The sequence below is a fragment of the Orycteropus afer genome, unplaced genomic scaffold, assembly GCF_000298275.1.
Source record: "Orycteropus afer afer isolate SDZICR_OR568_19922 unplaced genomic scaffold, OryAfe1.0 scaffold00245, whole genome shotgun sequence".
Lineage (NCBI taxonomy): Eukaryota > Metazoa > Chordata > Mammalia > Tubulidentata > Orycteropodidae > Orycteropus > Orycteropus afer.
Window position 1 is genome coordinate 4,972,064 of NW_006921832.1, and position 17,591 is coordinate 4,989,654.

The 17,591-nt window shown below is 36.8% G+C and overlaps 1 protein-coding gene across 1 annotated transcript in view; it reads right to left on the minus strand.

The window, feature by feature from the left end:
• UBXN7 (UBX domain protein 7) overlaps nucleotides 1–17,591 on the minus strand; it is a 123,702-nt gene that overhangs the window by 59,204 nt on the left and 46,907 nt on the right. The window contains exon 3 of the mRNA XM_007949410.1: nucleotides 14,844–14,911. Within this exon, the coding sequence (XP_007947601.1) occupies nucleotides 14,844–14,911 (68 nt within the window). The remainder of the gene's footprint in view (nucleotides 1–14,843; nucleotides 14,912–17,591) is intronic.

Here is a 17,591-nt window from a genome sequence, read left to right on the forward strand (position 1 = left end):
CTAATATTTTTTAAACATGACAATTAAGAAAATAAGTTACCTATATATCAGAAATCTGTAAGAGGAAAAGGAAATTAAGGAAATATTACCATTTACACTAGCATCTAAAAGAATAAAAAAATTCTGACTCATAGAGACCTCCACTGAGTTTCCAACACTATAAATCTTTATAGAAGTAGATTGTCTCATCTTCCTCCAAAGGAGCAGCTGGTAGATTTGAACCACTGGCCTTATGGTTAGCAGCCAAATGACTTATCCACTCACTACACCTCCAGAGCTCATTAAAAGGAAATCAAAAACTTAAATAAATGGAAGAACATTCTGTGTTTGTGGATCAGAGGCTTAATAAAGATGTCAATACTACCCAAAACAATCTAGAAATTCCATACAATACCCATCAAAATCCCAACAGACCTCTTTACAGAGATGGAAAAGCCAATTCTCGAATTTATATGGAAGGTATGACTATGAGACCAGAAGAACTAGATGGTGCCTGGCTACCACTGTCAATCACTCGGAGGGGGATCTATGTTGGAGATCCTGGACAGAGAGGGAGAACAATGTGGAACAAAACTCAAAATCATTTCGGGGTTGGGAGGGAGACCAGGCTTGCTAGTCTGATAGAGCCTGGTGGAACCACTGAGACTATAGCTCCTAGCTGCCCTTCAGGTCTGGAATTGAACCCATACCCGTGGCTTCCAGCCAAACAAAAGACAGGCATATGAGTTGAACATTTACCAGAAGTAGATACACTCCCTGGAGAGAACAATCATGGAAGAAAGAAGGGCTGTTTATGCACAGGGAGACAGCTCAGGGGGCAGGAGTGCATGGAGGGATGGACAGAGGGAAGAGGTAACTACTGGGAGGAAGTGGGAGGGGAGCTGTTGCAGTGGGGTAAATTGTAGTCAATGTCTTAAGGCAAAGTGTATGTGAACTGCTGTATGAAACGTGAATTTCCTCTGTATACTTTCATCCAAATCTCAATTGAAAAAAAAAAAAAAAGAAAAAACTATATATGGAAGGGTAAAGGCTACTGAATAGCTAAACTAACATTAAAGAAGAACAATAAAGTAGGACGACTCAGATACCCTGACTTCAAAACATACTACAAAACTACAATAATTAAAACAGCCTGTTACTAGTACAATACAAGAAATGTGGAACACTGGAACTGAATTCAGAGCCCCAAAATAAATCAATACATATATGGTCAACTAATTTTCAACATGGGTGCTAAATTCATCCAATGAGAAAGGGAGAGTCACTTCAATAAATGGTGCTGGGAAAATTGGATATTCACAAGCAGAAGATGAACCAGAACCCTTACACCATACACAGAAAACAATTCAAAATGGATCGAGAACCTTAACTAGAAAGCTAAAAACCATAAAATTCATAAAAGAAAATATAGGGACAATTATGTACAATCTAAGTTTTTGTGATGGGTTATCAGATACAACAACAAACACATGAGCAGCAAAAGACAATAGAGATAAAATGGGACCTCAAAAAAATTAAGTATTTCTGTGCATCAAAAGATTTTATTTAAAAAGTGAAAAGACAGCATACAGAAAAGGAGAAAATCATTGAGAACAAAGGTCACCCAAAAAATGGGTGAAGGATCTAAAAACATACCACTGAAGAGAATATGCAAATGACCAAAAACACATGAAAAGATGCTCAAAATCATTAGCCATTACAAAAACAAAAACACCAAACCCACTGCTATGGAGTAGACTCCAACTCATAGCGAAACTATAGGGCATGACAGAAATGCCCCATAGGATTTCCAAGGCTGTAATCTTTAGAAGCAAACTGTCACATCTTTCTTTTGTGGAGTAGCTGGTGGGTTTGAACCACCAATCTTTCAGTGAGCAGCTAAGCACTTCAACCACTGTGTCATTAGGAATCCCATCATTAGCCGCTGCTATTGTTCTTGTTCGGCAACATTGCAGCTGTTTTTTCTTGTTATGCTCCAACTCACAGCTACCCTCTGTACAAAAGAACAAAACACTGGCTGGTCCTGTCCACAATCCTTGCTATGTTTGAATCCACTGTTGCAGCGACTATGCCAACCCATCTCATTCAGGGTCTTCCTATTCTTTACCAAGCATGATGCCCTTCTCCAGGGACTGGTCTCTGCTGATAGCATGTCCAAAGCACCTGAAACAAAGTCTTACTTACCATCCTTTCTCCTAAGGAGCATTTTGACTATTACTTTTCCCAATACAGATTTGTTAGCTGTTCTGGCAGTCCATGGTACAAGCAATATTCTTCACCAACACCGTAATTCAAGCACATCAATTCTTCTTCAGTCTTTCTTATTCCACTGTCCAGCTTTTGCATATGTATGAAGAAAGTGAAAATCCTAGGGCTTAGGTCAGGCACACTCCAATCTTCAAAGTGATGTTTTTACTTTTTAACACTTTAAAGTGCTCTTTTGCAGCAGATTTACTCAATGCAATATATTGTTACATTGTTTGATTCCTTAACTGCTGCTTCCATGGCCACTGATTGTGGATGTAAGTCAAAAGAAATCCTTGACATCTTCAATCTTTTCTCCATTTACCATGATGTAGCTTACTGGTCCAGTTGTGAGGATTTTTGTTTTCTTTATGTTGAGGTGTAATCCACAGGGAACACTTTAGTCTTTGATCTTCATCAGCAAGTGCTGGAAGTCCTCTTTGCTTTCAGCATGTAAGGTTGTGTCATCTGCGTAACACAGGCTGTTAATAATTCTTCCTCCAGTCCTGATGCCCTGTTCTCTTTCATACATCCAACTACTCAGATTACTTGCTCAGCATACAGCTTGATTAAGTATGGTGAAATAAGACACAACCCTGATGCACATCTTTCCTGATTTTAAACCACATAGTATAACCTTGTTTTGTTTGAACGACTACCTCTTGGTCTTTGTACAGGTTCCTCATGAGCACATATGAGTGGTCTGGAATTCAAAATGTTATCCATAATTTGTTATGATACACACAGTCAAATGTCTTTGTATAATCAATAAAACACAGTTAATTATCTTTCTGGTATTCTTTGCTTACAGCCAAGATCCATCTGATGAGCAACGACAGCCCTCATTTCACATTCTCTTCTGAATCCAGGTTGAATTTCTAGCAGTTCTCAGTAGATGTACTGCTGCAATCATTTTGGATTATTTTCAGGAAAACTTTACTTATGTGATATTAATGATATAATTTGAAAATTTTTGATCACCTTTCTTTGGAATGGGCACACAAATGGATATCCTCCATTCAGTAGGCCAGATAGCTGTCCTACAAATTTCTTGGCACAGACAAATGAGCACTTCCAGAGTTGTATACATTTGTTCAAACACCTCAATTGGTATTTCATCAATTCCTGTAGGCTTGTTTTTTGTCAATGCCTTCAGGGCAGCTTGGACCTCTTCCTTCAGTACCATCAATTCTTGATCATATGCTACCTTCTGAAGTGGCTGAATGCTGACCAATTATTTTTGGTACTCTGTGTATTCCTTCCACCTTCTTTTTGCATAAAAGTTTACATAGCAAATTTATTTTCCATACAGCAGCTCATACACATTTTGTTTCATGACACTGACAATAATTCCCCACAATGTAACGGCTCTCTTCCCACTTCTTCCCTGTAGTTACTTCTTCCCTGTGTCCTTCTTTCCTATGCATTCCTACCCCCAAGCTATATTCCTGTACAAACAATGCCCTTCTGTTCTCCCATGACTCTACCTGATGTAAATGGTCACCCTATACAGCTGTCTACTGTTTGGCTGGAAGCCACAAGACTGCGTTCAGTTCCAGACCTGAAGGGTAACTTGGGGCCATAGTCTCGGGGGTCTCACCAGGCTCTACAGACCAGTAAACCTGATCTTTTGTTCTCCCACTCTATCCAGAATCTCCAGCATCGATCTCTTTATGAGTGGCTGACAGTGGTAGCCAGGCATCATCTAGTTCTTCTGGTCTCATGGTCATATAGGCTTTGGATCACATGGTCTACCAGCCCCTTGGACTAATTCTTTCCATGTGGCTTTGGTTTCCTCATTCTTCTTTGCTCTGAATGAGGAGAGATCAATTGTTGCATCTAGATGGCCACTCACAAGCTTTTAAGATCCCAGTTGCTACTCACCAAAGTAGGATATAAAACAATGTTTTTGTGTAGTATATTATGCCAATTGAGCTTGATATCCCCTGCGGACATGGTCCTAAGACCACAGGTCCAACTACTCACTCCTTTAACCAAGAAGCTATTATAACTCTGTCCCTTGTTAGTTCTATTATCTATATTATTATATAATATATATTCTTACAGCACATACAAATATGTATGTAGAAATATCGTCTGCCAACCTTACATATGGTCATGGGTATATTCCCTTTTGCCTAGACATATCTGATCATTCAGCCTGTCTACCTATCTATTTACCTGTAGATTAATATTTGTTATCACTGACAACACAGTATTGTATATGTAAAGGGTTTATCTTTGTTGTCTGTAGCTCTTGGGTTCTTCTCTGTGTCCTTCCATCTTCTTTTGACGCTACCTGCATTGTTCAATATTTTGCCCACAGAATGCTTCAAAACTGTGACTTGAAGCTTGATTTTTTTCCTCAGCTCTTTCAGCTTGAGAAATGTGGACTATGTTCTCCCCTTTTGGTTTTATAACTCTAGCTCTTTGTGTATTTCATAGTAATCCTTTGTCTTCTCGAGCAGCCTTTTGAAATGTTCTCTTCATCATTTCTTCTTTTTGCTTTAGCTGCTCTACTTTCAAGAAAAAGTTTCAGAGTCTCTTCTGACATCCATTTTAGTCTTTTCTTTCTTCCTTCTCTTTTTAATGACCTCTTGCTTTTTTCATGTATCATATTCTTGATGTCATCCCACAATTCACCTAGTCTTTGGTCATTAGTGTTCAATGCATCAAATCTATTCATGAAATGGTCTCTAAATTCAGATGAGATATACTCAAGGTTGTACTTTGGCTCTCACAGACTTGTTTAAATTTTCTTCAGCTTCAATTTGAACTTGCGTATAAGCAACTGATGGTCTGTTCCACATTCAACCCCAGGCCTTCTTCTGACTGGTGATACTAAGCTTCTCCATCATCTATTTCCACAGATGTAGTCAATATAATTCATATATATCCCATCCAAAATGACACAACAAGAGGTTATCATGCATGTTGTTGAAAAAATGTGTATTTGCAATGAATAAATCATTGGTCTTGCAAAATTCTATCATGCGATCTCCAGCACTATTTCAATCCACCAAAGCTATATTTTCCAGCTACCAAGACTTCATTTCCAACTTTTACATTCCAATCACCAGTAACTATCAATGGATCTTGATTGAATGTTTAATCAATTTCAGCCTGCAGAAGTTGGTAAAAATCTTCAACTTCTTCATCTTTGGCATTAGTATTTGGTCCACAAATCATTGTATTAACTGGTCTTCTTTGAAAAAACCAAAAAAAAAAAAAAAACCTCACTGCTGTCCAGTTGATTACTACTCATAGCGACCTCTCCTTGGTTTCCGAGGCCGTATCTCTATGGAAGCAGATTGCCCAGTCTTCCTTCCAACGAGTAGCTGGTGGGTTTGAACCGCCAGCCTTCTGGTTAGCGGTCAAGTGCCTTAGGCACTATACTACCAGAGCTCCATAGGATTGTATAAATCAAAATAGCCAGTATCAGTTCATTTCAGCTCACTAGTGCTTAGGATATCTTTATGTATTTCATTTCATTTTTGATGACTTTCAAATTTCTTAGATTCATACTTCATACATCCCACCTTCTAATTATTAATGGATATTTACAGCTGTTTCTTCTCATTCTGAGTCATGACCCATCAGCAAATGAAGGTCCCAAAAGCTATTCTCCATCCACATTATCAAGTTCAACTCAATTTTAAGGAAGCAGCTCTTCCCCAGTCATATTTTGAGTGCCTCCCAACCTGAGGGGATCATGTTCCAACAATATATCAGACAATGTTTTGCTGCTATCCATTAGGTTTTCACTGGATAGTAATTTTTTGTAGAAGTGTACCACCAAGTTCTTCCCAGGCTGGCTTAATCTGGAAGCTCTGTTGAAACTGGGCCACGAAGGGTGACCCTGTTATTATTTGAAATACCAGTAGCATAACTTCTAGTATCAAAGTAACACATAAACCACCACAGTACGACAAACTGAGAGTTGAGTGGTGACATGAGCCATTAGGGAGTTACCAATCAATAACACCATAATGAGATAACCATCTCACCCCCATTAGAATGGCAATGATCAAAATAAGAAATAACACCAGGTCAAAGAGGCTGTGGAGAAAAAGGAAGCCTCATCCATTGCTAGTGGAATTGTAAGTTGGTATAGCCTCTGTAGAAAATAGTTTTGCAGTTCCTCAAAAAGTTGAACACAGAACTACCTTAAGAACCAGTAATTGCATTCTTAGGTATTTATCCAAAAGGCCTGAAAACAGCACTGCAAACAGATGTGTACAATGTTCACTGCAGTATTATTTACAATAGTCAAAAAGTGGAAACAAATGAAATGACCATCAACTGAAATGTGTAAGCAAAACCTGGTATGGAATATTATCCAGCCATAAAGAGAAATAAGGGTACAAAAGGCCAAATACTGCATATCACTTATTTAAAAACCAAAAGTAATTAGTGGTTTCCAGGGTTTGGAGGGAGGAGGAAAGAAGGAGCTTTTGCTTAGAGTGTATTAAAGGTACGTTAATGGAAGCGGGGGATAATTAGGCAAAAGAGAAAATGGTTGTACAATATAATCAATGTCACTGAAGCATACACATAGAGATTGGTAAAATATTTTATGTGTTCTTGTGCATATTTCACTATAAAACAGACAAAACGCCACAGAACCAAGGAATCTTTAAAATTCAACAAATATTGAAAACCCATGATGAAACAAACAGAGATTTATGTGTTACTGTATTTAGGTTGTTTAAAAGCTATTAATGTTCATTTTCGGAAGGAAGACTGGGCAATCTACTTCTGTAGAAACACTGCCTCGGAAACCCAAGGAGGGGTTGCTATGAGTCAGGACCAACTTGACGGCAGTGAGTTTGTTTTTTTTTGTTTAATGTTCATTTAGGTCCTTTAAAAGTTATTAATATTCCTAAAAAAAAAAAAGAAAGCACTGTTAATATTCATTATAAAATATTAAATAATATTTAAAAAAAGAAAAATAGGATATCTTAGGACAAAACAGAATAGCTGCTTAGGAAAGAGTAATATTATAGGGAGGTAGCATATTAAAGGCACTTTTCTTCAACTTTTGAACTGCAGGCCGATCAATACTCTACTTATTTCAATTCCCTTCCCCCTCTTTAATTCATCTCCTGGATATCCTCACTAACTTCCTCCACTGCTAGCCTCTATCCTTTTAGTTTTGGAGCTCATAACCAGTTCCTATTTGTTTAACCCCTAATTTGAGGGAAGACCCTCAACAAGATAGATTGACACAGTGGCTGCAACAATGGGCTCAAGGACAGCAGTGATTGCAAAGATGGTGCAGGGCTAAGCAATGTTTTGTTCCGTGGTAAATGGGGTCACTGTGAGTTGGAATCAACTGGACAGTACAATAACATCTGCATGCATCTTAAGTCAAACCAAGACCCTCTCCCTCAGGCTACAACACCTTTAGCCCTAGGACCATTTCTACTGCCTGCCTCTTCAATATGTGGTTCTCAGGCTCTTCCAAACCACTTGCTACCTGCTAACATAGTCTTCTGTATTCTCATTTTATTGTCCAAATAACAAGCATGGTGTTCACTAAGGCCAAAGAGGATAAGCTACAAAAAGTAGAAGAGATTCAAAAGGAGCTTCAAATAGAATAGGAGAAGAACAAGTGGGGGAAAATTTTTTTTTCAGAAGATTAGCATTCTTTTACAAATTTCTTTAATATTTGGCTTAAGAGAAGATACTTGGTTTCTCAGATCTGCTACTATTTTGTTAGCTGAAGTGTATGAAGATAATTAAAAATCAGCTTCACAGTCATATGTAGTTGGAGAAAGGAGTATTTTAATACTTTTTTCAGATACCTGTGGATAATGTTCTTTTATAGTACACCAAAACTCAACAAGTGATCATTTCTTAAAGGTTAGTTGTAATATGGAATCTGAAACCTTATCAATTAACTTTCCATATTCTGTTCCATTAAAACTTCCTGGTCTATGTGGCAGGCAGTCTCTAAAATACCTTCAGTGATCATTATATTCTATATTCATATTCTGTGTATGAAATGTACGGACAGGATTTAATATATTGAATAAAATGTGGCAGAAGTGATGGAACAGATATTACTTCTAAGATGATGTTACATTTCCAGCTACCCTTTCTGACTCTCTCATTTGCTACATGGTAAGAGGCTGCTGTCTCTGGCAACAATCAGATGAGTGAGCATGGAAGCAGTTCCTTTCCCAGTCAAGCTCTGAGACTGTTGGACACACTGACTGTACCCTTCTGAAAGACTCTGAGTCAAAGGCACTTACCTAAGCCACCATGGATTCCTGATCCACAGAAACTAAGATGACAAATGTTTGTTTTAGGTTGCCAAGTTTGGGGGCAATCTGTTACAAAACCATAGATATTTAATACAATGTATTTTGAACTCTGAATGCATCTTTTACCTATGCATAATTTTGTAGTATCATGATTAGTCATTTAAAAATATTTGTTCACTGGGTTATGCAAATATCTTCAACACTGACCTTTTAATCATACAACATCAACAAAAAAAAATAATATCTATTAATGTCACCACCAATCTCACCAGAAAGTCTTTAAGTATTGAAAAGCAATTACACTAACAATTATGGATATAAATTTTCTAAAATTCTAATTTTTGCTTGAAGCTCACTTCTTTTTATTACTGGCAATAAATACTACCAGCTGCATGACTTGAAGTAACAGACTCACTTTGCTCATTTCCAACAAAATGCTGCCAAAAGCCCAAGTTTAAATAACTATAGTTTGTTAGCAATCTTTCAAGTAAAATACTGTTTCATGAAAAATGCAGCTAACTCAGCTCATAAATCAAACTGCACAAGTGCTTTTCCTTAAGCTAGCCAACATACTTCATTAAGCAAAAGTGCTTTATATATATTCTATATATTATTGCACAGACATAATGTTACAAAGATACATATTCACGGATCAAGATTTAATAAGATAAACAATTATATTACTTCATTAGGAATATTATTCAATAAAACTGCCCTCCTCTCTAGAATTATGAGTGTGTGGCACTGAAGAATTCAATAACCATTAGTACTGCTGGGTATCACTGCTCTGTTTCAACTAAAATGTCAGCAGTTTGAATCACTATTACTTATGAACCCTTAGTGTAAATGCCTATACAGTGAAAAAGGTAAAGAACATCTTAATGTTATCAGGAAAATAATTTGACTTTACAGACCCCCGAAAGGGTATCAGGGACCCCAGTCCACACAAACTGTTGCTTTAAATCAACACTGATGTAAGAAGAAAATCGTTCTCGAAAAACTTTTTGCAAGTTACAATAAGGTCTAACAGTGAAAGTTACGACTGGCTTCCCAAATGTATAAAGATATTCTCATTCTACTCCTTAATATAAGTCAATCCAGAACTGAAAGAAAGTTGGGTTTCAAATGGAACTCTTTTGTGGCTTTGTTCAAAAGCAAGATAGCTCAGAATCCATTTCCTAAAGTTTTCCCCATTCAAAGATCTTGTCTTATTGCTTAAAATAAAGAGAATATAAAACTTACAAGGACATTACTCCCCAGCTCCAAAATCTATTCATAACATTTATATGAAAAAAAATCATGAAAATGTTTCATTACTTCTGGTATATTAACAGCACAATGATTGAACTCAAACGTCCAGAAAACACATAAAATTTCCATATTCAGATTTTAGTTTTCTTCTACCCACTTTATGTATTTCTGAATATACAGGGGATATTCTTTTATTTCATGTTATAGTAATACTCCAAAGCTGCCTAAAGATCTAAGGTATTCTTTCAAGAAGCTATGGTGGTATAGTGGTTAAAGCATGCTAACCAAAAAGTCAGTGCTTTGAACCCACAAGTTGCTCCGTGGAAGAAAGATGAGGCAGTCTGCTTCTGTAAAGATTTATAGCCTTGGAAACCCAAGAGGGTTAACTATGAGTTAGAATTGATTCAATGACAGTGAGTGAAGGTACTCTTTCAAATCCAGAGAGATGATTTATTTAATTTTCTTCATCTTTTTCTTTTAACTTATTTCCTGTCTATTCCAATTTACCTAAAAATTTTTTTTATAAGTCTCTTATTCTCAACAGTCAAAACTACTTCTTTGTGTTACTGTGCTCAATATGTATAATATACACCTCTTTGTTTACCTTATGAATAGCAGTGAAACACTATCTGATATATTACTGGAAAACATTATGAATAGCAGTGAAACACTGTCTGATATAGTCCTAGAAGATGAGCTTCTCAGTTGATAAGCACTCAAAATATGACTGGGGAAGAGCTGCCTCCTCAAAGTTGAGTTGACCTTAATGATACGGATGGAGTAAAGCTTTTGGGACTTCCATTTACTGGTGTGGCACAACTCAAAATGGGAAGGGAAAAAAAAAAAAAGGCACACATTCATTAATAATTGGAACATGGGATTCACGAAGTATGAATCCAGGAAAATTGAAGTTGTCAAAAATGAAATGGAACACATAAATATCTATGTCCTAGGCATTAGTGAGCTGAAATGGAATGGTATTGGCCCTTTTTAATTAGACAATAACATGGTCCACCATGCCAGGAATGACAAATTAAAAAGGAACAGTGTCGCATTCGTCGTCAAAAAGAGTATTTCAAGATGTATCCTGAAGTGCAATGCTGTCGTTATGTGGTGTAGTAAATTACTCAGTGTGGCTTTTCTAGCCTTAAGTCTTTGTCAACTCTGTGGTGGAATTTGCTGTGAGCAACTGAGGAGCTCCTGATTGTAAAAGTTATCCACCTGGGGTATTTCTGTTGGGCGCAACACAAAGCAATGTTCTGGGAGGTTCCTGCTCTCTCTCAGCTGCTTAGAATTCTAATGCTATGATTGGTTAGTTTGGCCACTCTGCCAGGCTCAAAAGGAGGCCTCCTAAAAAAGGCAGAAGAGGTCTCTCTCCGACTGCTGGTTGAGGAAGATGTGCTGCTGAAAGAGACATGCGCTCCTGGGAGAGAGACGCAAGAGACACATATTGCTGAGTGAGACACCGAGGGACACTCACTGTTGGGAGAGAGACTGTGAGAGACTGTTAGGAGAGAGTCTGTGGGCTGGGAGAGAGACTGAGTGTTTTTCCTGAACTTGAATTGTAGCCTGGTGCTTCCTTAATAAACCCCGTAATCTCTGAATTCTGTGTGGCCACTGCAGTGAATTATCGGACCCAGGAGAGAGGTGGTGGGTGCTTTGGGAGGAACGGTTGATGAAAGGGCTGGAGGGAGGCAGCATGTCTGGTCTTGCAGTAATAGGCCTTGGGTTAATGACAGTGATACTGTCTTCCTCTTGTGGGATTAGAGGAAGTCAGGAGATGTGGCCCCCTTGCCCTTTTAGCATGTTGATAGAATAATATCCATCCACCTACAAAGAAGACCAGTTACTAGTACTATTGTGCAAATTTATGCACCAACCACTAAAGCCAAAGATGAAGAAATTGAACATTTTACCAACTACTGCAGTCTGAAATTGACCAAACATACAATTAAGATGTATTGATAAACAGTGTTGACTGGAATGCGAAAGTTGGAAACAAAGCAGCAGCTTCCGTAGTTGGAAAATACGGCCTTGGTGACAGAAATGAGCCTGAGATCACAGGACAGAATTTCACCAGACCAATGACTTATTCATTGCAAACACCTTTTTTCAACAACATAGATGGTACCGATAAACAGAGACCTCCCCAGATGGAATAAACAGGAATCAAATCAACTACATCTGTGGAAAGAGGCAATGGAGAAGCTCAGTATCATCAGTCAAAACAAAGCTATGAGCTGACTGTGGAACAGAACATCAATTGCACATATGCAAATTCAAATTGAAGCTAAAGAAAATTAAAACAAGTGCACAAGAGCCGAAATACGACCTTGAGTATATCCTACCTGAATTAAGAGACCATCTGAATGAAGTACAGATTCAACACAATGAACACCAATCACCAAAGACCAGACAAGTTGTAGGATGAGAACATCATATTTGAAGAAAGCAAAAGGTCATTAAAAAGATAGAAAAGGAAAAAAAAAAGAAAGAAAAGGAAAAACAACAAAATGGATGTTAGAAGAGACTCTGAAACTAGCTCTTGAACAGAGAGTAGCTAAAGTGAATGGAAGAAATGAAATAAAAGAGTTGAACAGAAGATTTCAAATAGCTGCTCAAAATAAAAGCTAAAGCATTATAATGAAATGTGCAAAGACATGGAGTTAGAAACCCAAAAGGGAAGAATCTGCTTGGCATTTCTCAAGCTGAAACAGCTGAAGAAAAAATTCAGTATTGCCTTGAATTGCAATACTGAAGTATTCTATTTATGAGTTGGGGTCGACTTGATGGCACATAACAACAACAGGCAAAATATTGAACAATGCAGAAAGCATCAAAAGTAGGTGGAAGGGAAAAAAAAAAAAAAGAAGAAGAAGAAGATGGAAGGATTATACAGTCACTGTACCAGAAAGAATTGGTCAACATTTAACCATTTCAGGAGGTAGCATGATGATCAAGAACCAATGGTAATGAAATGAAGAAGTCTAAGTTGCACTGAAGGAATTGGTGAAAAACAAGGCTACAGGAATTGATGGAACACCCATTGAGATGTTTCAACAAACAGATGCAGCACTGGAGACGCTTACTTGTTTATGTCAAGAAATATGAAAGACAGCTACCTGGCCAATCAATTGGAAGAGAGTGATATTTATGCCCATTCCAGAGAAAGAGAGAAAGATGATGCAACAGATTGTGGAAATCATCAAACAATATCATTAATATCACAGGCAAGTAAAATCTTGCTGAAGATAATTTAAAAATGGTTAAAGTGGTACATTGACAGGAAACTGCCAGAAACTCAAAACTGGATTCAGAAGAGGATATGGAATGAGGGTTATCACTGCTGATGTCAGATGGATCTTGGCTGAAAGCAAAGAACACCTGAAAGATATTTACCTATGTTTTATTAACTATGCAAAGGCATCTGACTGTGTGGATCACAACAAATTATGGATAACATAAAGAAGAAGGAGAATTCCAGAACACTTAATTATGCTCATAAGGAATCTGTACATAGACCAAGAGGCTGTTGTTCAAACAGAACAAGGAGATGCTGTGTGATTTAAAATCAACAAGGGTATGCATCAAGGGTGCATCCTTTACATACTTACTCAATCTATACACTGAGTAAATAATCCAAGAAGGAGGACTATATGAAGAACATGGCATAAGGATTGGAGGAAGACTCTTTAACAAAACCTGCGAAATGCAGATGACACAACCTTGCTTGCTGAAAGTGAAGATGACTTGAAGCACTTACTGATGAAGACTGAAGACTACTGCCTTTAATATGGATTACACTTCAACATAAAAAAAACAAAAATCCTCACAACTGGACCAATAAGCAACATCATGATAAATGGAGAAAAGATTTAGGTTGTTAAGGATTTCATTTTACTTGGCTCCACAATCAAACCCATGGAAGCAGCAGTCAAGAAATCAAATGTCATATTGCACTTGGCAGATTCGCTGCAAAAGACTTCTTTAAAGTGACAAAAAGCAAAGGTGTCACTTTGAAGACTAAGGTGCACCTAATCCAAGCCATGGTATTTTCAATCACTTCATATGCATGCAAAAGCCAGACAACAAATAAGGAAGACCAAAGAAGAATTGATGCTTATGAATTGTGGTAATGGTGAAGAATACTGAAAATACCATGGACTGCCAGAAAAACAAACAAATCTGTCCTAGAAGTACAGCTGAAATGTTCCTCAGAAGTAAGAATGGTCAGATTTTGTATCACCTACTTTGGTCATGTCGTCAGAAGGGACCATTTCCTGGAAAAGAGTATCATGCTTGGTAAGCAGATGTCAGCAAAAAACAGGCAGACCCTCAACAAGATTGACTGACACAGTAGCTGCAACGTTGGACTCAAGCATAGCAAGAGGATAGCAAGAGACTGGGCAATGTTTTGTTCTGTTGTACAAAGGATCACTATGAATTGGAACCAAATGAACAATACCTAACAACAATGACAACATTTGTTTGCTCAACCAGATTAAAAATCTATCTTCTAATTTTTTATAAATGCATTAATGTCTAAAATACTTAGTTCTCTAAAAAAGAGATAGAAGTGCTTACTAAACTGAAAGCATAAATTTCCTTTAAATCTGATTAAACGCTCCATTTGCCACCATTTTATCTATTTATCCAGATTGATATACAATTCTTGGTGTAAATTAGGGGTTACTGTCACCTCTGTTCAAAAGAGAAATAGTATTTCCACAAATTAAGAAAGAGGAATGGCAAAGTGTACCAAGACAGTAAGGATATGGCAGTTAAATAGGTATCTAGAAAATGAAAAATAATCTGAGTCTTTTATCTAAAGACAGATTTGTTTTCATTATAAGGCAATAGTTCTTTTTGCTAACTTTCCTCCTTTTTGCCTTCTGAAATAAATATCAATTTTTTCAATCTGGTTCACTCCTTGCAAAGAGCTAGTTATGTAACTTTCCTAAGAGAATTGAAATATAAAAGATAACAACTGACTCTCTATCACATCCTGAGATAGTTTTATTAAAATCTTATAGTCAATAATAAAGTCAAATAAAGCTAAGGAAAAAAAAGTGAACTTACCACCAAACAAAGGTTCTGGCTCCACCAATATTTCCTGCTTTTGAGGAATTGGTGCACGTACTTCTTCTCTATTTAAAATAAATAAATAAATAAATAAATAAAGATTGGAAAATACTAAAATGAAAGCTCTTTTTTGTTAACTATTCTCTTTATTAACTATTTGTGAATTCATTCTAATTAACAAGTGAAATGAAAATTAGACTTGGTGACTTCTAGCAACCATGCTAAGTCTAATAATTTTTAGATGGTTTCCATGTAGAAATCAATTGGAACAAGGTACTTGCCATAGACAGTTCAAATGTTTTGTAAAGCAAGAAAGCAGAGAAATAAAAAGTACTTTCTTTCCCTCGCAAGTTCTTGACCCAAAATTCTTTAAACAAAAAAACAAAACAAAACAAAAAAAAACCAGACAATAGGGAATTTAAAACAAAACAGGAAAAAGTGAATAGAAAAATATGCTTATTATACTTTTTGCATATAGCACACCCATGTAAATAACACACATGTATGCAAGGGAAATTAACACACAAGGGGATTGTGTAGTTAGCAAAAAAGTATAATATGTGTTATTTGCATAAAAATACAGTACAAAAGTCAATATTACATTACACCAAGCAATATATAATTAAATAACAAAGATATATTAAAATAAGCTTAAGCAAAAGGCAGTGGATTTTATGCTAGCACAGATATTACCTTGTATTATTTATTAAATAACCCTAAAAAGATCCTCAATGAGATGGACTGATACAGTGGTTCCAACAATGTGCCCAAGCATAGCAACAATTGTGAGAATGGTACAGGGCCAAGCAATGTTTGTTCTCTTGTACAAAGGATCACTATGAGTCAGAAATGACTCGATGGCACCTAACACCACCACCACAATATATATAAAACAAAAAGAAAAACAATATCCGTTTTTTGAAAGCCTATAAACTCTTCAAAGTTACCTCTACAGGGTCTACTAATAATTCACCTCTTCCAGTGAAAAATACTCATTTAGATATACTGTAAAAATACTGTGTGTTCCTTTAGAAACCAGTTCATTTTTAAGCTCTATTCCAAACATTAAAAATTTCACTGATTAATGTTCATAGTGAGTCATCATAACTTCCAAATTTATTATCTTCCTGCTCATAATAAATGTTAATTTAAATTAGGCTTAACATTTTTCATTCAGATATTTCTGATATTAATAACTGTGTACGACTCCCTGTTTTTGATATCTATGACTTGGAACTCCAATACAAGTAAGTAATTTATCAACAATTACTAACATCCTGTAATCAAAAGACAATTAAACAAAGAAATCTTCAATAAGCCAAATGACTGAAGGATAAAGGAAATTCAAAATTATGTTAAGTACTCTTTCCTACTTGACATCAGTCACTACTTGCACAAAGAGTTTCAATAATCTGAAGGAACAGATAATACACCTGTAAAAGGAAGCTCTGTTAATCTTTTCATCAAAGAGAAATGTGCCCATTAATTATCTTAAGAAAACTAAGACTTTAAATCATCCCATCCTTGGTATAACTCACTTTACTTTGTGTGGGTGTATCTGTACACACATTTCTCAATGAAAGGCAATTCAATTATGAAAAAACAAACTTTTATCTAATGAAAGAGATTAATTGCGGGGTGTAGTGAGTAGTAGTCCCTATACAGAGAGACATGATTACTACAAATTTAAGTATATTTGTTCCAAGAGTGTTAGCTATCTAACAGAACAGAAAGAACAGAAAAAGGTGAACTGCTGAGAGTGAAAATATAGTTTAAGAATTAGGAGTCATTATCAAATGTTAAGGAGCTCTGGTTGTGTAGTGCCTAAGGCACTTGACTGCTAACCAGAGGGTGGCTGGTTCAAACCCACCAGCCACTCCTTGGTAGGAAGGATGGGCAATATACTTCCATAGTGATACCACCTCGGAAACCAAAGGAGGGGTCACTATGAGCCGGGTCCAACTTGAGGGCACATAACAACAACATCATCAAATGTTAAGCAATAAGCAATACAAACAATATAAGCCAAATAATATGCCTTTCAGTAGGAAAAAACATTCATATATCAGAACTTTTTTTTTAATTACAATTTGGGTGAAAGTTTACAGAGCAAATTTATTTTCCATGTAGCAGTTCATACACATTTTGTTTCATCACATTGATTGTAATACTCATAATGTAAAAGTTCTCTTCCCACTTCTGTCCTGTGATTACCTTTTCCCTATGTTCTTCTTTCCTATGCATTCCTGCCCTCCAAGCTACCTTCCTATGCAAATACTACCCTCTGATCTCCCATGATTGTTCCAAGAAGTGTATCTATCTTATGTATATTCACCTTATATGCCTGTCTACTGTTTGGCTACAAGCCACAGGAGTGAATTCAGTTCCAGGCTAACTAGGGGCCATGGTCTCAGGGGTTTCACCAGTCTCTGTAAGATCAGCAAGCCTGTTCTTTTTTATGATTTTGAGTTTTGTTCCACATTTTCCCCCACTCTATCCAGGATCTCCTACAATGATCCCTTTCTGAGTGGTTGACAATAGTAGCCAGGCACCACCTAGTTCTTCTGGTCTTATGGTCATGTATGCTGAAGTTGGCATGGTCCACTAGTCCCTTGGACTAACTGTTTCCATGCATCTTTGTTTTTTTCCATTCTTCTTTGCTCTGGAGGAGGATACACCAATTGTTGCATCTCAATGGCCGCTTTCAAGCTTTTAAGACCCCAGTCATTACTTACCAAAGTAGGA